This window comes from Chiroxiphia lanceolata, chromosome 2 (genome assembly GCF_009829145.1).
Source record: "Chiroxiphia lanceolata isolate bChiLan1 chromosome 2, bChiLan1.pri, whole genome shotgun sequence".
NCBI classification, from domain to species: Eukaryota; Metazoa; Chordata; class Aves; order Passeriformes; family Pipridae; genus Chiroxiphia; species Chiroxiphia lanceolata.
The window spans coordinates 38,993,221-39,019,495 of record NC_045638.1 but is presented as its reverse complement, the minus strand read 5'-3'; the positions used below and the strand labels follow the sequence as shown (position 1 = coordinate 39,019,495).

General features: G+C 42.7%; 1 protein-coding gene across 3 annotated transcripts in view; it reads right to left on the bottom strand.

The window, feature by feature from the left end:
- Positions 1 to 12,080, bottom strand: part of FGF14 (fibroblast growth factor 14) — a 400,255-nt gene extending 388,175 nt beyond the window's left edge. For 2 of the 3 annotated variants that reach the window (XM_032678607.1, XM_032678609.1), the window contains exon 1: positions 11,477 to 12,080. In XM_032678607.1, the coding sequence (XP_032534498.1) occupies positions 11,477 to 11,684 (208 nt within the window). In that variant the 5' untranslated portion in view covers positions 11,685 to 12,080. The remainder of the gene's footprint in view (positions 1 to 11,476) is intronic. The other variant, XM_032678611.1, reaches the window with a different exon arrangement.
- Positions 12,081 to 26,275: the final 14,195 nt, after the last annotated feature.

Sequence of the window (26,275 nt, the reverse complement as noted above, 5' to 3'; positions counted from 1 at the left end):
AACAAGATTGAGCCTCCCTTCCTGTCTGGTTCACCCTCCTCAGAAATTCATTATGATTCATCCCCTGCAGACTCCGATCTCTGCTGCTCATCTGCCAGACTCACTCTGAGGTGGATGTACTCTGGTCTCCTTCCTCCACCAGTTTTTCACATGGTTAACCAAGGTAGCCCCTTACTAGGTGCTCCTTCTTCAAAGGATGAAGCTGGGGTTCATCCTCTCCACTGAAGCTCTAATATACCCATAGCCCTGCCAGGAAGGTGTTATGCTTTATTAGCCAAGGTACAGTCCCCCTCTGAGGCTGGGGGCACAAGTAAATCACCCTACAAGCAGAGCTTCCCTTAACTTTCTTTGGTGGGAGTGACAGGTTTTTTCTGATCCTCTTTGGCTATGTTTAGACTGCTAAATTAAAGAAGTGCTAGACCCCTGGTCACCCACACCCTTCCTTAAGTCCCAGGCAGTTTTGCACCACTTGAGCAAGCTCTCTCCAAGGCAAATGTGCTAGGGAGGGTGGTAACTGTAAGTAGTGTAGACATGACACAGCCTGAGCTATTTGGACTTGGATCAATCCCTGGCCCTTTTTAATTAAGCAGTATAAATTCAATCTTATGTTCCTGAACAACTAGGAGGAGTGTAAGGTGGGAGAAGGACATCAGTGCCAAACTGAAGGTGGAGAGTTCTTACTCACAATTCTGACTTGCCATCTGTTAACAAGAAGAAGAGACTGGCTCTCCCTTTGAAGTTATTTGAAGATCTCCAGTATAGGCTTCTTGATGCAAATTTATGGTCATCTACAAGGTCTGAACGACACCTGACACTCTTGGCCTGTTCGACTGTGAACTTAATAAGCTACTGGAAGAAAAATTCAAAATAATATTGAACTTTTGTACCCTCTTATAGTTTGTACCACCCAGTGCATGGTGTCTGATACAAAGATTTACAAAGCTTAAGAACCATAGAAGCACATACTCTAGGTTTTAAAAGTTGTGCTGTAAATCAGTTTGGAGGGGGATAATACATTTCCTCTCCCCAGCGGTTACTGTGGCAACTGTACTGGCTGCTTCAGTTTAGCTTGAGGGCCACCCTCATGAGCCAACTCATGTGACATCTCTCTTGCAGGTGGGCTGGCAGGTGTTAGCCCAGGCAGCTGGAACACACACAGGACTCCACACACCCATGCAGGTCCAAAGCATCAAGGGCTGCCAGGCAGGCGGCTTGTAGGGCATTGGTGCGACAGCGCACAGGCAGGAGGCACTAGACACTCAGCCTAAGGTCACCCTGGAGGCCACTTCTTCAGAGCTGTGCAGTGACAGCTGGTAGATTCATGAGAGTGTGGGAGCACCTTCATTTATAATAGCAAAGCAACGTTTACAAGGATATCTCACCTTTAGCAAGATAGCTATAAATGGAATAAATTGAGAGAAGCTAGACTCTCAAACATGACTGTCTGATATGTCCTTGGGAAAGAAGCACTTCTAGAAATAGATGTTTTCCATGAAAATGTCCTTAAATTTCAGATCTATTTGCTCTTCGATTGATAAGTAGCTTAAACAATTTCTAAATTCTGCCTTCCTGTAGGCCTCTCTATCACTAACCTGTCTAAATGAATACAGATTCCTTTAAAGCCTTTATTATTTACTTTATAATTTCTTTTATCATTCTGGTTTTTCATCTCCCTCTGAGAATAAGTGGGAGAGAAAGCATCCCACACTATTCATGTATCATCCACATAGCCTCTGAAAAAAATCTCACCTAATGTACTAACGTCGCATTCTGACTTTTGTTCGAACTTCAGCAAGTTCCACCCCCAATGTCTTAACCTGCATATGTAACTACAAGGGCTTAGTATTTACCTTCTCATCTTCTGTCTTAAGTCTATTCACAAGTGTTCTTTTTGGCAGCCTACCTAGACCACAGTTTCTCCAGACAGTCATAGAAGTCTGAGGCAAATGGGCTTTGGTAAACATAACAAACCCTCATTTTGCTGTTTCTCCTGATACTTTGTTAAAAGATTTTAACCTAGCCTGCACAACATACAGCTTACTTTTGCTTTGGTTTTAAGGTCCTAAACTGCTACCTCCACTTTTACCCACATAACAGCTGGCACAACTGGAATAAAATCATTCTCATCCGGCATCTAAGAGAATCTTAGTAGCCCTAACTAAATACCTCTACAGACAAAATACCATGAAATTCACTTTCATAATCTTAGATTCAATTATGTTTTTTCTCATTGTGCTTAAGGACAATTCTTTTTAGTTTCTCCTTCTTTTGGTTTTTTTTTTAACGAGACCACCATATTGACTTAGTTTTTTGAGAAACCCCCAGACTGTGTTTTCATCAATGGTGCATAGCAATGGTCAAAATCAACATGCATAATGTCGAAGTGATAAAAAAGCCAATGTTTTCTCAGACATGCTTTCACTGAAAACTTTCAATGAGGAGAAAATATCTTCTGTGGCACACAAATCACTGGGCTCATCACTTGATGTCAGTAATGCTTCAGACACATCATTTCTTATAAACTGCAAAGATGAACTGAAATGAGGAAAGACATTAGAACAGAAAATCATGACTCCATTCCCACTACTTTGATGAAAATTCCTCCTCTCATGAATAAACTGATTTATTTTACACATATATGTATTACATAGGAAACTATAACAGCTTAACTTACTTTCTCTCACACTTTCACAACTTCACAAACATTATCAGAGTTTAAAGTCCAGTTTGAAAACAAAATAAGACCTCCTATTACATTCAATAATAAAATAAACCTGTGCAGTCATTCTGCTCATGGCCACTAACTACTTATTTGAAGTTGTGCAGAGAACTTAAAAATACCTGAAAGAAATACAATTAAGAGCCAATTTTCCTCAAAGATTCTATCTAAAGTGAGATGCTTGCACAAAGAGAAGGTGAAAGAACTGAAAGAGATGTGAGAGGCAATAATGGAGACAACAGTGTTTGGAATAGATCAAGGTCATATTTGTAGAGATAATAAACATCTGAGTAAAGCCGGGAGACCAGAAAATGTTGGTACTGAAACTCTGTGTAACCACATTTTTTGATGCAGAAAGTGTCCTTCACATGGGAGCATAGATTTATAACAGCAAGGGGCTAGGAAGAAATCTCTTAGGGGTGCCAAGTTTTACAAACTTTAATCTATCTGTTAATTCTACTTTAAAACATGGATTTTAGTGAAAGGTGGAAGAACCCAAGCCACAAAATTGCACCTTGGTTTTAGACATCGTGAATTTAGTTTACATCTGAGATCTTGGGTTGATCTCCTGGTGGGATAATCTGTCTAAATCACATCTAGGTTCAGTTTCTCAGGAACTATTAGCATTCTGGGTTTGACTTGCGATTTCCAGTTGGAAGAAAATCAGAATGGTAAAGTGGCTTTTTGTGTCATGAGCACTATGAATTAATAGGGACTACTATTAATTTAAGCCTTATTAAGGTATTCCTGATAGGATACTCTATAAGATACTACTATACTGATGATTTAACATATTTTTTAAGCATTTTGCTCTTCTTTAATTTTTCTACATCTTTTTCTATATTTTCCACTATGTTTTGCACTAGTAGTTCCTCTTCATCTCATGCAGTGTCAATAAATGTGCCTATACAGCAATGAGTGATACGTGTAGAAATTACTGAGCAATGGTAATGCTCCATAATGCACTTCTCTAATGAGAAGCATGAACTGCAAACTGTATAATCTGGACACTTTGTTTGAATGTAGGAGGACATGCTTAGAAATACATTTACTGAAAGAGTAACAAGTCTGGCAAACTTGCCTTCTTTAAATTAACGTTTTCGGCTCAAACCTCATTAAAGGGCAATGAAATTCCTGTGTATTTCCTTTGCTAGCGTTGGTGAGAACCAAGAGATTCATGTGTAAATAGAAGTCTTTGCTTTTATATGCAAGCTCTCTCCTGTTCAAACCATTCAACGATGGTAAAAAATTCTAGTTTTCAATCACACTGGAACTTAATTCTTTAAAACTTCTTCGAGGGAGTCATATACTTCTTCTTCCCTCAAGGGAAAGGACTTTGTGAAAACATGCCCTTTTCAGGAGATATTTCCTTATCCCATAGGCCTAGAAAATCCATAGAAATTAACTCCTTTTAGCTGGATGAAAGCAGAGTGTTCAAAGGGATGTGTCAGCTGCTGCCTCATTTGTGTCCACCAAAGCCAAAGATACCTCATATCCTCAGCAAAGCAAGTTACACTGCATGGGAACTGAGATGATAGAAATACACAGTACTTCAAGACAGTTCAAGGAAGGAGAAGAGACCATGAAAGAAGTGCTCTTCACCTGAAAAGCACTGTAATTGGTAATTACAAACACAGGGCAGGAATAGCAGTGTCAGCCTCTGTTTTTCAACAGATTAACCAAGTACCCACGGAAAGTGCAAACCCCTCCATGTCCTTTCCACATGGTACGTGGTTACGTGCAGCTCACTGCCATGCAAAGTTTTCTGATGCCCAAAAATAGAAATGCAGTTTGATAAGTAAATTTGTGTAGCTCTTTCAGAGGCTGCTACATGCAGTGGCCTGAATACAAGCTCTGACCTCAGACAGACAAGTGACAGCTGAAAACTGAGAGGATGGATTAGGGGAAGTATCAAACCTAGATTTGCCCCACATCTTGTATTTTTGCTTACACCATCTAATGCCCAGAGATTGGGACAGGACGTGTTCAAGAGCTAAGGCACAAGTCCTGTACATTCTGTATCCTCACTGTGTTCTTATCCTTCCAGATGACAAAACCATACACACAAAAAACATGGATGACTTGATGAATTTTCAGTGAACAGCAAAGTCTATTCCTCTACCAGTTCAGTAAAATACAGGCTTTTTGAGAACCTCCTTAGAATAATTTTTTCATAGAGGATTACAGTTTATTTGTGTCACTGTCTGTGAACAAAAGTCAAAACAATTCCAATTGAATTAAAATGTTTAACCTTGGTTTGATTATACTGTCTGATGGGACCAGGTACATTTTAGTGCTGCAAAAAGATTAAACCACGTAATTTCCAAGATACTGCCTTCTGAATGTGAATGTTAAAACTTGTTCAGTGCAATTCCTCATGCTGTTTCCAGTTAAAAGTAAAATAAGCAGGTGTCAGAGTGAAAACACAAAATACAGACATTAAAATTAGACTATCAATTTCTGCTAGCAACTGTATGACATCTTTTGTCATCTGACCCACACAACCATTCAATATTAACTCAAAAACCATTAAAATATTATTTTCACCACAGTATGTTACCTAAACTAGTGCATTAAATTTTACTGCCGAAGGTGTTATTCATCTGAATAGTGCATTGAATATTACTACAGGTATTGTTATTCTGAATTCTCAATGCTATTTCATCAGCAACTATTTACTTTCCTTGTTACTATTAATGTGAGTGCTTCTAATAGCATATGCTACAGATACACCAAACCTGCATTCCATCTACACATTAAAAGCCTTTCACTTGATTATTGTTGAGGTTTTGCCCACAAAAAGTTCTTCTTCAGAGTCAGTGTACTCCTGTTTTGAATAACAAATTTGTTAGCTATTCACACTCTATTTACCTTTACTGCAGAATATATTAATAAGAATACATTACTTACATTTTTCTTGCTGGGCATTCAGTCCATCATGGTACCAAACACCATTAGTTCCCTTTGCAATTATTATTTTCAGTACTTCTGGTTGTCTCTAAAGATCCACTTCAAGAATACAATAACTTTTTTTTAATAGTTTGTCTAAAGATGAATATACTCTTTTCAGCAGTTTATTATATGATCTCCAACAAAAACAGTTTCTTCCCAGTTGCTTCATTTGTTATGACAGTAGAAGCACATTCTGTGGAAGAAGCAGGCTCTTTCTGAATGAAACTTGGTCATGGTCCTGCAAAGTTTATTTCCAGGTACACTGTTTTTCTACTGTACACACACATATACTCTTTCTGTACAGTGGCAAATAGCTCTCGGGTACATTAATTGTACATCAAGCCTCATGCTATGTCTCAGCAATTTTTTTTCACAACAAAGATTGTAAAACTTTAAGATCATTCAATGTTTTTCTACTCAGTAAGTTGTTCAGTAAACTAGTAATTTATCTTTGAAAAGCTATCATTCACTGAAATGAGAAAAACAAACAAAAGGTCCAACAGCACACTTGTGCAATGTTCAGACATTGCCTGTGATTTCTAACAAACAGGAAAGCAAGGCAAAGGAAAGCAACAGTGTGTTCAAAATCACAAAAGCCATCTAGAAGAGAATCAGGTAAAGAAACAAATCACTGCTCCCAAAGTAACAAGATCATCATTGACTGAATGAAACATGCTCCAGCAGGACTCACTGCTCACAGGCACATTTGGCAAACATCTGTAAATATTCAGCAGAGATTAATTTGCACACAACCACTTCATTTATCCAGCTGGATTCCAGACTCGCAGTGTTTCATCCTACATGTTAGGTTTTCTATGAAAACTTCAGTAGTGAACCTACACCATCTAAAAAATGCCACCTCAGAGTCAGTGTAATGCCCTGATTCCTGTTTCTTTAGATTTATTAAGTTCTCTTGAAAAACTGGTTTCCAGTTTCAAGCAACTCTCTACTCTCCAGATTATATTTTTATAAGCATTTACTGGACAGAAAACCTTTACAAAGAGACAAATTCTGAATATCTAAATCACTCCTTATGTAGATTTGAGGTCAATAGACATTTTAGCTTAAAATTTATATACTTAACATAATCCAAGAAGGTTATGCAGGATAAACATCAAACTCAAATGAAAACTACATACACATAAATATTTAAACCAATAGTATCTGTAAATACATTTTTTGTATTTTCCTTAAGCCTAAGTCATCTTTTTTTGTATTTGAATTCATTTATAAATGGCCTGTCATTAGTAGACATTGAAGTAGGTGCAAACATTTTATCACAGTAGGGAGACACATGAGCAGGCATAAATTTCACCCCTTAATAAGTAGAATATGCAATTTAATTTGATCAAGAATAATTAAATTTGTATAAATTCAGGAAATGTATTCCATAGAGGACAAAACTTCAGAAGGTGAAATATATGTAAATAGGTAATTTTACATTTGAGCAAGAGAAACAGATCACGGCTCAATTACCATTGCGAATTATGGTATTCAAGCAGTCAGAGCTGCTTTTCAGACCTACATGAGAGAAACTTCAAGGACCCAATCCCACAGATCTTACTGAGGGAAAATACCCTTTGTCTTTTGTTGGAATGTTTGTTTTCTATGAGTAAGAAAAGTGGGGAGGCCAAATTGTTTTAGAAATCAGACAAAGACACATACTCTATGTTTTATGGACAGGACCCAAGCTTCCATTTCAAACAGATCCTTGCACGGCTGCGCTTAGAAACTTTTTCAAAATTGTTAGCAATCATGAAATAACAATCTAGCTATCTTATGGAGAAGGAAATTAACAAGGGACTCTGCAGACATTCCAGTTCATCCACAGTCTGTATTTCTTTTTAAATAGGTTTTGTATTTGAGATTGATATGGGATTGATACTTATTTCCTAAACTAAATTCCTCTATCAGTGACATATTTATAGTAATGCCATTTTCCATCTACTCTCCTGTCAACAACCGTGACTGCATTGGAGAGATGCCTCTCCTTGGAGGTAAATGGAGAGGAAACCTGATCCATCCTGTCTATTGGGTTGCCACCAGGAGCGAAATGTGATAGCAATTCCTGTGATGGGGGCATCTAGTACTCCAGCCAACTAAAACATCTCCCATAGGCACCCAAACAGCTGTCATCTGGGGAAAAGAAAATCTATTCACTTGCTAGATTTGATTCAAAAGGCAGCCAGAGATAACCTCTTTCCTCATTTCTTCTCAGGCCCCAAATCCTCCCCATGATGTAGCCATTCCCAAACTAAACAAACCCAGTTTAGAGCCTGGAGGTGGTGGTGGGGAAACCACCAGGATGGCATATTATTGCAAGCCATGGCTCAGGGCATATGGTCTGGAGCAACTTTTAACTCTTTGTGAGAAAAAACAATCTCTTTTTTCCACACTTTGAGAAGTCCTCTCTGTGTGTACAACAAACAGGAAGGGCAGAGTTAGATGGAAATAATTACAAAAGCAAACATTTTCGTGCTGGACAGGACACTGCAGATACATGGCACTTCATTACTTTTGGTACCATCAGGAACGCTCAAAAAAATTCAGTAGCTGAAAACACAGCCACACCTATTGATTTGCAAAGTTTTTGTCCTTATAAAGAAATGTAAAGAGGTAAATAATTGTAGCAATCAAAAACAGCTCCTCTATCCAGGATATGAAATTTGAAACCAAAGGGTTTCAGCCAGCTGCATTTCTGTGATGAATAAAACAAAGCCTCCTGATGCAACTCTACCAGAGACTTGCACACAGCCCGTCGGACACCACATCCCTCCCTACCCCACTCACCCACCCCACCCCACCCCCACTCTAGAGCTCCGATAGGTGCCGGTAATCCCGGCAGGGCCACCTGAGGCCCCCGGGGACGGCAGGGGAGCCCGGGAGGGGGTCATCACACGTGCAGCCAGCGGTGGGGAGGAAACGCAAAGCAAAGAACATTTGGAAAGGAGCCACCCAGTCCCATTTCTGGAAATAGACCAGCTCTTGAAAGGGATAAAAAAAGTGCAGAAGGCCTAAAATAGCTGAATAAACTGCAATAACAGCCAGCGTTAGCTGCCTAACCTGCTGGATTTTCCGCACGGTTGGATCAGCGGCAGCTGCTCGTTCATGTGATGCCTTTTGAGACTAAAAAACCCAGCGATTCCTGAAAAGTTTGGCGGGCAAAGGGGGCCGGGGGCGGGTAGCGGAGCCCCACGCCGCAGGGGGGATGGGGATCTCCGGCTCCCGCGGGCCGAGCTGCCCGCAGAAGGGGAGGCCCACGGCCCGGAGCACGGGGGCACCGGGGAGGTCGGGCATCACGGCACTGGCTCTCTGCGCTCCCGCAGGCTGCCCCAGGCTGGGTGGAGATGATCTACCGTCAGAGCAACAGAGCCTGTGACCGAGCTACCAGCTAATCCGGCCAAGCGGATTATTAGCCTCCTCAGACAGATAGCCGCAGTTCGGCGCTCCCTGGAACGGCTCGCTGGGCTCGGCGTCCCGGCTGCTCAGCCGGGATCGCGTCGGACCGGAGCGGAGCAGCGCAAACTGTGCGGGCGGGGAGCGAGACCGTGGACCTGGCCGGCGGTGTTCATACCTGCCAGACCCCCAGTCCGCGTCCCCATCCCCCTCGCCCCGTTCACCTCTCTTGCTTAGACGTGCTCCCCCCACTCCTTCAGGAGAGGGGATCAGCCCTCCTGAGGCCAGGTCAGCCCTCCGCAGGCAGGGTGGCGGTGCCACTCCAGCCACCCAAATGCACTCGTCCCGTGCAGAGGGAGTAGGTAAGTGCGGCAAAGTCCCCGGGGAGGTGGAAAGCTGTGCTGTGGCCCCTGGCACTCCGAGGTACATGACTTGGCTTCAGGGGCCGATGCTTTGACAGCGTCCCCTCTGCAAGGGAAGGACACTGGTCCTTGGGGGAGGGCTGGAGGGTGAGGGGGGTATACACCTCTCCCACCGGTATGCAAACTGAGAGGTCTAGAAACCACCAGCCCCCCACTTCCAAAATCCCTTCCTCCAGAACATCGCCTCTTGCCCAGAGCACCACAGCGCTGTGGGGCGGCAGCAGCGGGCAGGGCAGGCAGGGCCACGCCGTGGCTCTGTTCTCCCCCCGCGGTCACGGCCCTGCCTGCGTGGCCCGGGCAGGGGGAGAGGGGCGTCCCCAGGGGCTGCGAGAAAGTGTCCGGCTGCCCTGCCCCTGTCTGCTCCATTCGTCCCCGGGGGCACACGGCAGGGAAGTGGCCCCCGGCTGGCCGCAGAGCCAAGGGGGGAGTGAAGCAAAGGGCACTTTGCGGGAGGCTGAGCGCAGCCTCCGGCGGGGCATTTCGGCCTCTTTGGTATGCTAAGAAGTGGCTGCTTTTCGCTGCTGCGGCAGCGGCGGGGGGAAAGGGGCGAGACGAGCTGGTAAACGGAAGGCGGGGGCGGGGAGGGGTAAATCCACCGAGGTGCCCATCTCGGCTGTGCACCGGACCTGGACTGTGCAGAGCAGGAGCCAGCACCCCGACTGCCGGAGAGGAAAGGGGTGCGGGCTGCCAGTGCTGCTGCTTGTTGATGTTGGGGTGTCAGAGAGGCAACGAGAGCCTATGATCTACTACACTGCAGTGCCAGCGTCAGGAGCCTTCTGCTCGGGAGCTGCCACTGCAGGGCAGCCGGCACACACACACACACACCAGCGCGCACACACGGCATCCCTCCCCTCACAGTCTGGGCTCCGGCGGCTCTCACCTCCCCAAGCACTCAAGTGCTTGAAGACAACCTGCCGGCCGCGGGGAGCGAGCTCGGCGGTGGGGGGAACCGGAGGCCGGCGGGGAGGGCCGGTATCTCCCCTGAAAAACTCACGGCTCCCCCGCCTGCCAAGCATCCCTCCTCGCCCACCTTGCTCGCCAAGCCTCGGGCTTGGCCACACGGACGCCCCGAGCAAGAGGGATGCAACAGCAGCAGCGTGACCCCCGGAGACCAGGCGGCCCAGAGCACCTGCATTTGCATTTCTTATGTAATGTACTGCAAGTTTCCCCCTCGGAACCGGGCTGAACTGAAGCGCATGATCCCCATTGCCAGGCAGACATGGAGACGGACGCAGAGACACCAGCGCGTGCACAGAGGGGTCATCCCGGCAGGGATACGCGGAGGAGCGGCGCAGCCACCCGCCGGTGTTGCTGCGGTCGCTCAGCATAGCTGGCTGAGTTGCCACCTGGGCACAAGCCCTAAGAAAGTGTCCACCCCCATCCCTCACCCCCCTCCACCCTCCCGGCCTAGAGTGCCGGAGGGCGAGTGATAAGGTAGAGCCTCCAGGCCGGGGGCGAGGGGTGTCAGGCTTGACTTTAGAAAGCAGAGCGAGGCGGTGGGTGGGTGTGTGTGCGTGTGGGGTGACATACTGCAAGCTATTCAGAAAGTGCTGTGCAGGACCCAAGCCCCGTCACACTCGCCCACCGCAGGCAGGGCCGGCTAACACCAGCACAGGAGAGCCAGTCTCCTCTTTCCAAAACTGACTGGGGGGCTTGCATCGGGGTCGGGAGTGGGGGGTCTAACGGCTTCCCGTCAATAAGGGTAGTGATATAAAAGTTTCCACCTTGGAAATAGCACATAGGAACTAGGAGATGCCGGCTGGGCTAGGGTCGCCTTTGATTATTTTTTTTTCCCCTTTTCGGTGGTGACAGTGGCTGAAGCTAATCCAAACCGTTCCTTGCTTATTCATACACGTACGCACATGCATGTCCGTGCTGGCCTCTATATATCCCCCCTACTCCCCTCATCAGGATTGCAGATCTACCTCGGCGAGCAACAGACAGGTTAGCATAGAATAAAAACAGCGCATTGCAATGGATTGCTTACCAGTTGGGTTCTTGTTTTTCTTAAGACTCTTGCCACAAAGACACTGCAGCATATGCGATCCTTTGCTGAAAATGTTCCAAAGAAACCACATTGATTTGGGCGAAAAGCAATCCAGCAGCTTATACACCCTGAGAAAGAAGAGATCCTTGTGGTTGCATAATAATAAATTGAGACCAGTTCTCCTGAAGAGGGGTACCAGTTTTATCATAGAAAAAGCGATTATATTCCGTTCTTCTCCCAGTTTTTTTTCCTCACGTGGTATATTTCTTTGAGACTTTTCAATGGATGCTTTTTTTTCAGCCAGGCTGAATGGTTATTCCCCCTAGACCAACACTGGATTATAACCAAAAGCGTGGAGAGTAAATATAAGAAATCCCTTTTTTCAGCATGAAGCCAAACGAAAAGTAAGATAGTGAAATCCCAGCTGAGGCCAAAACCTCATCGGAGACACCGGCAAAACGCGGAAGAAAGATCCCCAGAGAGAAAACCATAGCCTGGTACTTGACTGCTAGGAGGATGGGTGGATCTGCAGAACAAAAGCCACGGCAGGATCCATCCTACTGAACGACTGCCATTGTGCAGCCCCGCGGCGGGAGAGCGCACCACCAGCACCCGGCGAAGCCCAGCTGAGGTGCAGAGAGCGCTGCCGGCCGCGGGCGCGGACCCCGCCCGCAGCCCCTGCCGATGCCCCGCAGCCCCCGCCGCCGCCCCGCGACGCCGCCCGCCCTCGCCCGCGCGGGCCGCTCGCCTGCCGGCCCCGCTGCCGCTGCGCCCCGCACCGCCCCGCACCGCCCCGCACCGCCGCGCAGGAGGCAGCACCCCCGCCCCGCGCCGCCCGCCGCAGCCTCGGCGCCCAGTCGCCGGCGGGCGCCGGGGGAGGAGGAGCCGCCGAACCCCGCCGGCCCCGATCGCCGTCACGGACCCACGTGCGGTCCGGCCCGGCCCGGCCCGGCACCGCCCGCGGGCAGCACGGCAGCGCTGCCCCGGGGCCGGCCGCGGGACGAGCAGCCCGCCCCCGAAATGCCCTGGACCCGGACACCTGTCCCTTCCCCAAGTCTGACTCTTGCCCGTCTTGGCCATGCCATGGTCTCAGCAGGCACGGATGACCGACGCAGTCGTGAGCTGAATAAATCAGCCTGAGAGAGGTGTTTCTTTCCGAATGCTGTCTCTGCTGGCATCAGACCTAAGGAGTGCTCTGGTGAGGTTTGGGGTTTGCCCCAGCAGAGGCAAGCACCGTCTGTGTCATGACGGGATAATGCCGTGAACAGTGGAGCCTTGGGTCGGGACTGGGATTCCCAAGTACCACAAATATACCCAGAGAGGCAGTGCTGACATAGCCCCACAAAGCACCTGCTGCACAACCGAGTCGACAGGTCCACGGGCAGACGGACCAGCTCCTGAACAGTGCCAGTCATTGCTCTCCATAGGCCCACCCAGGGAGCATTGCCCTTTCACCAGTCCTCTCAGAGGAGGAATGCCCAGAGCATCTGCCTTCACACATGGCAGTGGTAGCACTGGAAAAACTGGAAGCTGATGCCCATGTTCTCCTCCTCCCCTTTAGATTCTCTATGGACTGATTGCATACTGGAAGATGGTGGAAGATAGGACAGAGTAATCTATATCCACCTTCATGATCATCTTTACTCCTTTGAACAAAGGTTTGCTCTTTGACCATTAGCTTTTTTCCAGTATCAGAATACAAACTGGAAGTACCAGGAGATTGGTTTTATCTATGGCATTTCTATTAATATTCACATTCGTTTAGACATGATCCGGTGTTGGTGTTTTCTCCTGAAGCCATGGAAGCTGCCATTGCTCAAGGAAGTGTAAAACTAAAATATGAAAAAACCAGAGGTTTGTGTGTGTGCTTTTTCTGCTCTGCCAGGATCTCTGTTTGCTTACCAATTTTTGAGAAACTCTTGCAGTAAACATTTTTTCAGCACACCGAAAAAGCGCTGGGAAATACAATTTTTCCAATAGTTTTAATTTCATCAAGATTCTGGATTTACACACAAAGGTGAGCTTCTTGGTTACCAGATCCTTGTCTACATGCTATTTAAACATCATCACCCTGTTTTATGGAGATGAAGAATGACACACAGGAATGAAGTGCTATATTGTGAGAAGTGGCCCGTGGAATTTGCAGAACTTTGGAGAGTTCCTACCTCTGAGCACCCAAGTTTTTAAAAATAAAAAGAAGCCAAACTTGATAGATAAAGTGTAAGAAAAGTTAGAAAGAGTGAGGCAAAGGTCACAGAGGTAATACTTCTTAATGCTAAGAAGTAGCTGGTCTCTTGTTCCATCCCCTTGGCTGTGCTACCTGCTGAGCTAACGGACTGTCCTTCCCGGTGTGCAGGCGTTCCACAGGCTGCTGGGAAGACAAGCTGGCTCAGCCACCTTGCAGCCAGCTGGCTGGGAGTTCACAACAGCCCTAGTGCTATTCATGGGAGCTCATATGTCATGACTCCCTACAAACATAAAATTGATCTAGAGTATTCCCAAAATATCTGAGATCTGCGCTTATCCTCTCTTGACCACAAGAGCCAACAATATATAGCTGGAAACAGTTTTTGATCTGTAGAAAACAAAAAGTCATTTACAAGCTTCCCACCCAAGTAATTGGTTTATATACCTCCCTCAGGCTAGCATGAAACTCCCTACTTTCTAAATGAAAATAAAACTTCTCTTTATCATCTCACCATCATTCACTTGTCAGGAATTGTGGCTACAGAACTGAAGGGGGCTGGTTCTGAAGGCAATAATATGATTTAAGGTTTACTATAATTATAACAGAGGCAGAAACTTCATATTTCAACAGAGAACGCAAAAACACACCTTGCCTGTCTGGTAACTTAGTGGCCTTCAAGAGGTCTCCAAAACACAGCAGGCCTGCAAAGAAATACCTGAGCAAGAGCAAGCATTCATTCAGAATTCCTCTTTATGCAAAGTCGAAGCCTTTTGAAAGAAGAGTTGACCTAATGTGAAAAAAAAAAAAAAAGAAGCACAACAAAAAAGCAAACAGAGGAAGTCTTTTCTTCTTAGGTGAAATATGTATAAAAACCTTAAAGAGTCTAAAAAATATATTTAGACCTATTTAGCCAAAGTATAACTTAACATTTTCAATACCTTAATTAATTTACAAATGGTCTATCATTAACTGACACTGAACTGGGTGTAAGCATTTTATCACAGTGGGAAGATTTATGAAAAAAAATAAATCTCATACTTTACTGTGTACAATATGCAAGCAATCAAATTAAAACAACGACCTGGACAAGGAGAAGGAAACATTCCTTCAAGGGTTCTTATATGTTTTAGGACCATGGAATAAGACAACTTTACTTGAAGAGGGATATACACATAAAAGTTGAGTAGACCTCTTTCAGCCCAAAGTTTGGGTATACATTGATTGCAAAAGTAAATTGGACAAAGTTAGTTGCTTACACATCAACCTTAAAATTCTCTGTCTTCTAAAATAAAGAGTCTACATAGTTTCCATACAGTCTAGGAAATAAAAAGACGGAGCTCCCCTTTAGTGAGACTGAGTCTGCAGAACAAGAAGTCTAAATTTCTGCTAGCCAACTAGATGGTTATATCCATTATGGTCCATGAAGATCTGGAACTTGGTTTAGCTGCTGAAATTTAGACATCTAGAGCCGTCTGAGATGATGCCGGGATGTCTTGCAACATAAGACATGGAAGATAGGATTCTGGATCTATGGGAGTCCCAGGCCCTTAGGTAGCTGCAGGTGGAGACCACACAGTGCATCCTAGAGTATCTCGAAAGGACAGTAACTGCTACCTATGTGTAAGCAAATGTATATAGAGCTTCTAAATCCTTGTTGGTTGCACTGGAGCTTAGACACTCAGCTCATGGCTTTACACAGACACAGACAATTCGGTTTAGGCATCTTACCTACAAGCTGTGTAACAAACTAAATGTCTGTACGTACAGACTCTTGCTATCTTTGGAGACAACTAGTTCTGAATGCCTCTTCCTCTTCTGTGCTGGGGGGGAGTGTCTAGAGGAGTAGATGAGGCTGAACTCTTCATTATACTCCATTGCAGATTTTTTTGACTATTCTACAGAGAGAACATCAGAAAGAAGTTCCCAAGTACCAAGAGCAATGGAGATAAAGGGATTGAGCCTTTTTGAAATGTCACCTTGCTCCTATTGGGAAAGGGAAGAAGGATGGATTGTCATTCTCCCTTGATTCAGCAAGTGCACTTGCCCTGAGTAAATGAAGAGTATGAGTTTGAGCATCAAATGATCTTTCAGATTTGAACATCCTGATCCACCAGTTCCAGCCCAAGTGCCAATTTCTGTAGGACTAGAAAGGTGACATTTCTTACCTGAAAAAGGAAGGGATACGATGGGGAATAGAACATATTCTCACAAGCAGATATCAGCCAGATCCATAGCTACATATATGTAAAAAGAAGTTAACAAATATCAGGATTTTCCTGTTGTTCCAAGATAATGAAAGAGCTGCAGAGAGTTCCTGGGGCAAATCAGGTGAAGAGTGCCCTGTACAGGTGATGCCTTGTTGAGTACAGTGGGTAAAGATGAACATACACTGAGGACCTGGGATCATTTTAGGTTACTAAGGCAAGTCATATGCATGAGTGCTGTACTCCATTGTCTCTCCTACCAGCCTAGGATATCATGACAGCATTCCTTGTGTGGGAAAGAAAGAGCTAACCGAATGGAAGAAAAAGGGCCTAGAGCTGCCTGCTCAGTAGAGGCCAAAGGTCCTGATGTTCAAGAGCAATTGTAGAAGGAATCCTACTGCCTCCATAGAGTATAGTAAGACTTTATGAGAGAGTAACTGGGTGGTGGGTGGGATATGAATTTGACGTAGATCTAGTGATACATAAAATAGTCTGACATTCAGAAACCTGGCCTGTTACCCTGTTTTGGACTGGAAGCACAATGAGAAGCTTTACAAGGAGGTGCCAAGCTTTCTTCACTGAGAAAATTGTTCATTTTAATGTAGCAATGCCAAAGAGGAGCTTTAGTCAAAGGTCAAGACCTCAGCATGCTGGGTCCAGTAAAACATAAAGACTATGCCTAGACTAAATCTACCTTTGCAGAAAAGAATGAAAGTCCTAACTTGAAAGCAGCCAGACTGAGACAAATCAGATATTATCCACATTAGCCAAAATTTAATCCATCCATCAGTCTGTAAAAAACATGAGTCATGTTCACAGAAACACAGAAATGGTCCTGCATGCCTTGGCTGTATGAACATATTCCCTGGCAAATGTAAGGTCCGGTGGCCATAAACATTTATTGGTCCGCTCCAGTGTGTATTGCCCCTGCTTTTCCCAAGGGAGAGGCTAAATGCAAATGATCTGACAGAGCACAGAGCCAGCAAATGGAGTAGCATACGATGCAGGAGGGACTCATGTAGGTTTGCCTGTAGGATTTGACTTCAAGAAGCCTAATAAAATTCCCTCCATCAGACATGGGGCAGACGTGTCTGACCAGGTTGTGGTGGTCACACTTACCTCTGCCTAGGTGGCAGTGACTGCCTTTAAGGCACTGGCAGGGGTTATAGACAGGTGAGAGATTTACAGATTGACCTTTTCCGCCTGCAGACATGTCCTGGCTGTGCTGCTGGGGGCTGCCCAGTACCAATGGCAGCTGGCTTCAGCACAGAGCATCCTCAATGGACCAAGACTTTGGAGAACAGAGCCCTGGCTACTCCATGACATACAAGCAGCTGTAAAGCTCTCCAGTTATGGTAGAAGGCTGGGCAGCATCCCTGTTTAAATTGGGAGGCTAATACTTCAGTTGTTTGTTCTGTGAAAACACAAATCAATCGTTGCAGAGACTATAAAGTGTAGGAAATCTGAGATCGTTGTGGTCATACAAACAAAATTCAGCTATGAGTACTAGAGCAGAAGGAATTAATTTTTAAAAAACCTGGTCCAGTCTCTGCTTTCAAAAGCAGATTGAGCTTCTTTTCCTTCAGTAATAGAAATTTCATAAAGTGCAAGATCATGTAGTAGAGGGCAGAGAGTAGTAATTTGAGAAATATAAAAAAGTTGAGGAAGCAGGTACAGTTAAGATAAAACAAATATGCTGCAAGAAATGTCTCATGGACTTAAGGACAATGGCACTGAAGAAGCAATTAACTGTGAAACTAAGCAAATATTGCACATTTTAGGACATAAGAAAGACTTAAAATAGCTTAGTCTAAGAGACTTAGGTGATAAAATGGTTTGTATCTGTAGTTACTTGATTTAATTTCAGATACATGTAATTACTATGAGGCCTGACTAGTGAACCTTTTATAGTTCTTAAAGGGCAAAACATTTGCTTTACAGCTCTGTGGCCAAATTGAAAACTGTGTCAGTGAAGAACAGCAAAATACTTTAAGTGGTTAAGAGGAAGAAAACAAATCTGCTTCAGCAGAGCTTTTGTGTCTCAGTTTACTGTATTTGAAGGATATGAAGAAATCAAACTATTAGGAAAGGACAAGATACCGTGGTGTTTTTTTCAGTTACCTGAGCAATAGAAGTAACAAAGTATCTGAAAGAACCTTAGAACTGATAAACAGAAAAGACTGCTGAAAGCATAAGGAAAGCACGATACCTTGAACTTCATTCTACGATCCAACAAGGAAGCATAAAGTATATGTTCATCTAAATGAGTGTAATTGATACAGAAAGCAGAGACTTGGTTTCTGAAAAGACAGAGAAGCACAGTAGTGACAAGCTGGAACACACGTTTGCAGACTGTTTATATTTGCCTTGGCAAGTTGAGCAAAGCACCCCAGGGCAGCAGCTGCGCCAATTAAAGCGGTGGGCATTGAAGGTGGTGTGGTGGGCTGCCAGGCTATTTAAATGCATCCCAGTGAATTGTGTGGACAATGTAGCACTGTGAATATAAGAATGGATCATCAAAAAATTGAATAAATCTGTTTACCATCAAAGCAGAGCAAGGGAATTTGCGAACATGTGCCTGTTGGACACAGGGGACTTTTTTCCTGAAGTGTTTTAGTCTACAGTGTTTTCATGTCAATACATATGTTCTCTAAAACAATAATCATCATCCACAGGAGGAAATCAGAGTCTCCTAAAGGAAAAAAAATCTATCCAATTTCTAAATCAATTGCATGTGTTTTCCCCTAGAATAAATTATTTTCCAGGCTTGACTTGATTATGCAGTGCATTGAACTCAGCCAGAGATACAAAACTGTCACGAGACAAAGAGTACCCTTCAAATACGTAAGTAAGAAATAGTAGAAGTCAACTCACCTGTAGCATTGGTTGACACAGAAACTGTCTTACTGAAAAATTAGACACTCGACTATGAAAGACAAGAGGGGAAGTATAGTCTGTCCTATCTGAGTACCTTTATCTTCCATTAGTTATTCAGAGAACTGAATCCAGCCTAGCCGCAAAATTAACCAGCAGTCAGAATTAGAGACCTAGAAACAAAGGGTACTCTTCAACATAAAGAGAGTGATTATCTAATCACTATGTCATATCATTGCTGTTATCTATAACAGTCCAATATAGCAAAGCATACATGGGCCAGGCATTACATTTCTCCACCTATCTCATGGTCTTTGAACTCTACAGTAGATTCAGGCATTCTCTCCCTGATCATGTCCACAAACATGTCAAGATCAGGAGAGATATGGGGCAGATTTCTTGTCCTACATTTGATTGAGGGTTGTTGTTTTTATTGATTCCTGGCACACCACAGGAACATGTAGGTTGTCCTAAGAGGAGTATAAATGAGAAGCACATTTAAGGAGTCTGATGGAGAATCATATGACTGAATTTCTCAAAGTGAACCTTAAAGGGATATGGTTGCAACACCACTGTGTCTACAGATGTGAGGGAAGGGAGAGTTGTGCAAAGCATAGGCAGATGGACGCAATGGAAAACATGGGATTAAACATAACTGAGGAAGGAGGTAAGAAGCCTTCCCTTCCATTTCCTAGGTCATGACAACTAATACCTTCAGTCAACACCATTTACAAATGCAGAACTCTACTGGAGAGCTGGTGAAGCTCTCTCATTTAGGAGTGAGAATCATAGAAATTGTGAATCCTCCATAAAAATTTTTCACTGCAAGGCAAAAAAGGAGTTCTTTTTGTCCCATTCCCAGCACAGTCTCTAACGCCAACCTTCCTGGCATAATCAGCAGAAAGACTACAAATTTCTATGCCTGAATTTTCATGAGTATTGGGACAAAAAGTAAAAGAACCATCCACTAAACTACTTGCTGGAAGGAGCTGTTAACAGTATTCTTCTCTGTTCTATTTGTGTCTAATGTTAGGAGCTGCAGCCCTACCATTACACATATTTAGGTATTTCCTACTGAAAGTAATATTTTAAGGACTTGATTCAAGATCATAATGCTAAGGTAGTTGACAGGAGCTTTTTCTTCTTTCTATATTATGTGTATGTCAGATACCAGGAAACAACAATTTGTGAATAAATCAGGTAAGTAAGACCAAAAAAGCACCCAAAACAGTTAAAGGAATTAAAGAGCTTAGCAAGTAGAGACAGCGTCAAGAGTTGTTATTTGGTTTGGGTTTTTTTCAGTGAGAGCTCTCTAAATGCCAGGTTTTATCACTAACCATTTCCAGAGCTGAACTGATCAAGAAGAACAAAGACACTTATTATCCTTTTCTTTTTCATCTGACCATAAAAGGACCCAAGGCTTGCCCAAGACAGAACTAATTCAGATTTAGCTTGAGTACCTTGATAAGTAATTTTGTTGTTCCATTGAGACACAACTGAGATTTGGAAATCTGTCCCCCCAGATGACTTAATTTTCCTTTTTCTTCCTGCCTAAATAAAGAAAAATCTTTTCTTGGTAAAGACTACAACAGGAAAACTACCCATTCTTTGTCTCCAAAGCTGTGTTTTCTACTGTGTAAGTTTTCTATATGCTCTAGTTCTGAGAGTTTATTAACACATGAGCACTGCTGAAGACAGTTGCAATAGAACTTAATTTTTTTTTACATCTAGGAATGCAATAATTCTACAGTGGATGTATGCAGAGACTATTCAAGACTGAATTCAAATTTTTATGCCTGATGGTAGTCATAGCGAGTGGATTTCTGTTCCTAGTTTAAAATACCTAAATGTAAGAGATCTACGTCTATTTACCATAATCTATATATGTCTAGGTGTGAGATAGCTGCCTCTGTTCCCAAGGTAGTCAGTGAGAATTCCTCATCACAGTGAATGGACTCTCAAGAATTTAGAGTATTGCAGCATTTTAATGCTCCCTTCAAAACAGACACCAGGTCAGCTTTGCATCAGCTGGAAACTACTATTAATTTCACTAACTCTACTAACTAGCTTTCCATAATAGAGATTACATTTAAGAGCCCTAATTTGCAAGTTGAAACCAATCCTTTTTTAAGTATGGGTGATATGCCAATGAAAGGAAAGTGAAAACAAGTTGAGTTAATTTAAAAAATTAGTATGCTGGTAATAAAATTAATAACATAGTAGGTAGGTCAGACATCCACTCATGAAAAATACCTTCTGTGTGGACTTGCTGGCTTCTGCATGTGCAAGTTAAGCTGAATTGGTTTCACTTTCTACTATGATCACCACCCACATAAACAGCTTGATCTTCTGAGGTGCTGAGAATTCATACTTTCTGGAGCCAAGAAAAGCTTCAACAGTACATCATCTGAAAATTGGGACATTTATTTAGATTGCTATGTGGCAATGTTGATTTAAATACCCAGTTTGAAAATGTTGGCCGCAGCTTCTTCGGTGAGGAAAGAAAGCAGGTCCTATGACTATTATTTCTTGTTCTTCCAGTCAATATCTTCTTCCAGTCAGCCTCTTTGCTTTTTTCTAGTGTTTTGTTTTGGGTTTGGTTTTTTTTCCCTACAGGTACTGACATTGTGTTCTCCTGATTGATGTCAGTGATGGTCCCTCTTTGACACTTTTGGCAGTTCCAGATCTTTCCTCAATACTGTCATTGTTGAAGGTAGAGATTTGTACCATACAGAACTCACGTCCTCCCTTGCTTTCCTCCTTGTGCCATCACTTATAGAGTGAGTTTTAAATGATTGGGTAAGACCAGACCTCTGATTCCTCATTACGTTACATTTATTCTGCTTAGGTGTAAGTGACTACACAAGTGGTGTAAATAAGTGACCACAGAGCAATGGAAAGCAAGGTTTTTCCAAAGGCATTTGGTATCCCCATGTACATTCTTGCCACTCTAGTGCATGAAGCGTTCTACTCTGGAAGGAATTTGATAGAATGTTTTCTGTTCTGCAAGAATAAAGTACCGAGGCCTATCTATAAATAAAAATTATTTCTCAAGTCCTTTTTTTTTCCTTGGAAATACATTTTTTTGGGGAAAAAAGAGTCTATAATGGATTTTATTTTTACTATTACAGTAAAAATATTAGCAACTCCAGTAAAGATGATGAAGACAAGATAATCTCAATCTTGCCTTAGAATAGAAAGTACTAAATAAAATGCATATAACTTCTTTCTTTATATCTTTGTCTTCTAACAATACCTAGTAGATGTTAATGCTGGACAAGCTGTTAATCTAGAACATCTTTCTAAAAAACTTTTTATTTATCTTTTTTCCCAAAGGAAAAATATTTACCCTTAGTTGTTCACATCTTTTTTATATTTTTTTCCCCAGCCAAATTATTAGTTTCAGGCCTGAACTGGGCAACTCACTAGCTTTTCAGCTATACTAACATGCTAATTTTTGAGTAGGCACTTGTACTGCACAGAGTTTGCACAGAGATCATCAAAAATTTTTTAGTTAAAAGCTTTACTTTGTACTTGGAGTGTGGGCCTTAGAGGTAACAATCTACTCTTTAATAAATTAAAACACATAGTGATGTACTTTTGTGCTGCAAATGAATAAGAACATATTGTAAATAATAAATTATGAGACTGACAACGTATCTACTGCACATCTTAGATCTTGCACTTATGTTACACTAAATGACTACTCTGTGTCTTCTGTCTTGGAAGTGTAGAACAAAGTACATTAAAATGAGGTTCGTTAAAATGTGAGTGCTATTGGAAGACAAAGTCCAAGTTTGTTTCCTGAATGCATCCTTGATAATCTGGAATGGCTGTCAAATTACTGGAGCTGCTATTCCTTATTACGGATACAAGAGCAGAAGATGGCTTAGAATAATGCTCTAATCATCCTCTGTGAAGAGGTCTGAGCCATTCTGCTACTATGTTTTAAATAAAAAATTGAACTTCTCAGAAGCAGTAGTGTGTTGGTTTTCATTTAAAAAGTGAAGCAACAAAGCATTAAAAAACAGAATCAAAGCCATTCACTTTAACCCCATTTACCTATCTGAAGTCAGATCTAGAGCAGCAAAATCAAGAAACAGGGAAATCAGCTTAATCAAATTTAATATAAGTTCAGATGTTGCAGCAGCTGCAGAAATTCTGCTATTAGTTCCTGAACTAAGGCTCATTTTCGCATTGAATGATGGCAAGATAAGGCTTGCAGAAGTCATTTAAGTGTGAATAAGTTACTGATTATATTTATTAATCCTGGCTCCAACATGTATTAAGTTTCAATGGAGTTCTAGAAAGAATCCAACTCAGGTGACAGCTGGCAATGATGAAAATACTGCTGCGGAAAACTAGACAAAGTAGAAAAGAGTTGTGCTCTTTCATAAAGAGCTTAAAGACCTTAATAAATAAGGTCTCATATTTTTTTTAATATATTATGACTACATTCTGAATCCCACCTCAGGACTGCCTGAATCTGGGCGGGAAAGAACATTTTCCATACTTTGCATTCTGCAGGGGTAGAGACTGGAGGAGCATCTTCTGAGAATGAGACCATAGGAAGTAAAAGGATTGTCTAGATATCTAGACATCTAGGATCTAACTATCCCTTGAATGTATTGGAATGACACAGTCAGCACAGATTGATTCAATACTTTCCTATTCTGATTTGTGCTCATCTCTCCTTATATCATTCATAAACTCTCATGGAATCAGAGTGATGCAGAAAGCTCTACACATATGAGAAAACTGGAGTTTGCTTCATGTACAAATATCTTCATAAACCCTTTATTAAAAAGAAATAAAATTACATTAGAACTGATGAGAGACCAAGGAGAAAAAACCAGGCAGAGCCCCTGCCACAGTGAGCTCAGAGTGGGTATAGGCACATTGCTATTTGTAAATGTGAAGGATGTGGTTTAGGAATGAGGGCCCTATTTCTCTCCTCTTAAAACATGCTTGTAAAGAAGCTGAGTTAAGCAAGAGTAAGAAATATGGTTTGATAACAAGAATACTTAGATTATCCTTGTTCTAGGCATAGAAAGAACTCATAATATTTCTTTGGATTTCATTTGAAAGAGATAGGAAGTTAAAACGTGTTAGCCCACTGGAAACACCTGAAAATCTTTAAGTAAAATAGCTACTAAAATTATAATTTTTTTGTTCAATATTTAGGCACAAAACCTAAGTCACATTGTATTATTGAGGTTATGTCCAAGTTAGATGCCACAAAATATTATCATAAAATTTGAAGACTTACGTGCTTTTCTCCAGTAAGCCTATTTATCAGGCATCAACTGCCAAATAGAGTTAAAATACAGAGAGAAGACGAAAAACAGCACAAAATTTTAAGTTCCTCCCTCTTGCCACACTCAGTTCTAGAGGCACTGCTTTTTGTCGTTGTCCACCAACAGGAGTAAGAGATAATGTTCTGCACAGCATTAAAAGAGGACACCACCAGCCTAGCTTTAATAAATTAAATCAAAATCTAATAAAGTTACTTTTTCAAAAGGGCACCTGCCTCTGAGATCATCTCCTCTATATTCTTTCTCATTATTTAAACTAATTTTATCTAATTTAATTTTTTTATTACTTTTCCATTGTCTGCTGCTGTGAGAACCATTTTTTCCCCCTGCACAGATGCAAGCAGCTTGCAAAGATTCCTCTCAGGATGCCTGGAAGTAGGACCAAAATCTCAGGGACCCTTAATGACCCTCAGACCTCCATAAAGAATCCATTGTTTCTACTATGTGGCAGTTGTGGGTTTTTTAATCAGAGCTGTCCCAAGGAAACACTAAATATCTTCTTCTCAGACCAAAATCATTCAGAACATTGCACACTGAATAAAGTGCATAGTTCATTTTCCATGGCAGTTTGGTGTTATTCTGTGTGTTCCCCCTATGCCTTTTGGGTAGGTAGAAAGGGAAAGCCCTTCCTCACATCCATTAGAATAGTGACTTCTCTAGTGGGATATTTTCTGTTCCTGCTTCTTTCTCAAAGCATCACAAAGTCTAACCTTGTGCTTCCGAGTCAGGGAGCAGCTTCTTAGACAAAAAATCCTTTCCCTAGCATCTGCAGGGATTCAGATGAGAGAAATAGTACTACTCATCAGCTTCTGCACGGACCTACACATTTTTTGAACACTCAGAAAACATTTACAGGTTAACTAATCCTGGTAAACAACATTTTCCTACTATCATCTAGCTCAGCTTTGCAACTTAAAGCTTTACGTTTAAGCAGCCATATTTACAAGATCTATGTTTTCATCCTAGAAGAAACATTACTATCGAATTCTCATTTCTCATCCCTTAGACTAGGGCATGACATTGACCAAAGGGACACTCATTTCATATGCAAGAAACAAACTGGAAAATCATTTCTCTCCAACTGAACAGTTCTGGGAACACAGGTCACGTTTTCTGAAAGAGGCATTTCAAAGAGGCAGTGCTTTGGAGAAAGCTGGCCAGTGCCAATCGGGGTGGCAGTGCCGGTCTCCAGATCTAAACCTCATCAAAAAAAGCTGACTACCCTTTTGACAGAATTTCCTAATATTATTACATCTTCCATGTAAAGGGTTTTTTGTCATAGCCATAAAGTGCAAAGGCTTTTGAAAATGGCACTGCAGTGGTTTGGACTCAGATGGCCATGCTTCACTGTCTATTCCCTGCTACCTGAGGGTGGCCAGCTAGTCCGAGTAGGCTACACCACTCCTCCTCACCTCTCTCCTGAGACATCTGATGCCATTTGCATGTCCAGGTGCAATTAAGCCACTGAGTAGGTTAGTTTGAGTAAATCACTGTGCTGACCCTCACACAATGCAGTGGGCAGCTGACCTGCACACAACACTCAGCTTTTCACTTACCCTCCTAGGACAGAGGTCAGTTTTTGCAAGTGTTGCCTGTACTCACACCTCTTTGCTGTTTCTGTTGCCTTCACATCTGGTCTGGAGTCTTGGGTTTTGCAGCCATTTCTCTTTGCTGTCTGATTTTCTGTCCAGTTTCCATTTCTAAAGAAGGGAACGTTGTGTTAAATTTGGTCTGTTCCTCATTTTTTATCCTGAAAAATATAGTAGAACTTCAGGTTTCCTTCTTTTGCCCCAAAATAGGGATGAATGTTTAAGCTTTCTAGTTCCCTTCCTTTACAATAATGTTACCCTTTTCTTCACCCTACCACCTTCCTATTGAATGATCACTGGTCCACACCACTGTTGTGCTGGCAGCTTAGGAAGACTCTGAGACTCTGGTCACTGTGGTTTGCATGGACAGACCTTTCCTTTGTTCAATGCTTCCTGAATTTAAAGCGTGAGCTTAATCTTCTTCTAGCATAGCAACACCAGGAGCTCCATCAGCCCCAAATCTGTTCTCAGAGCCAATTTATATATTGTTATGGTTGAACCACTGAAACCAAGACAGTTATGTAAAGCCGTCAGATCAAAAGGAAATGCTTATAAGCTTTCTGTTTTAGCAATGCAGGCAGATGTGACCACAGGGGAACAAGGCTCTGTTACCAGTTTTAGGCTATTGG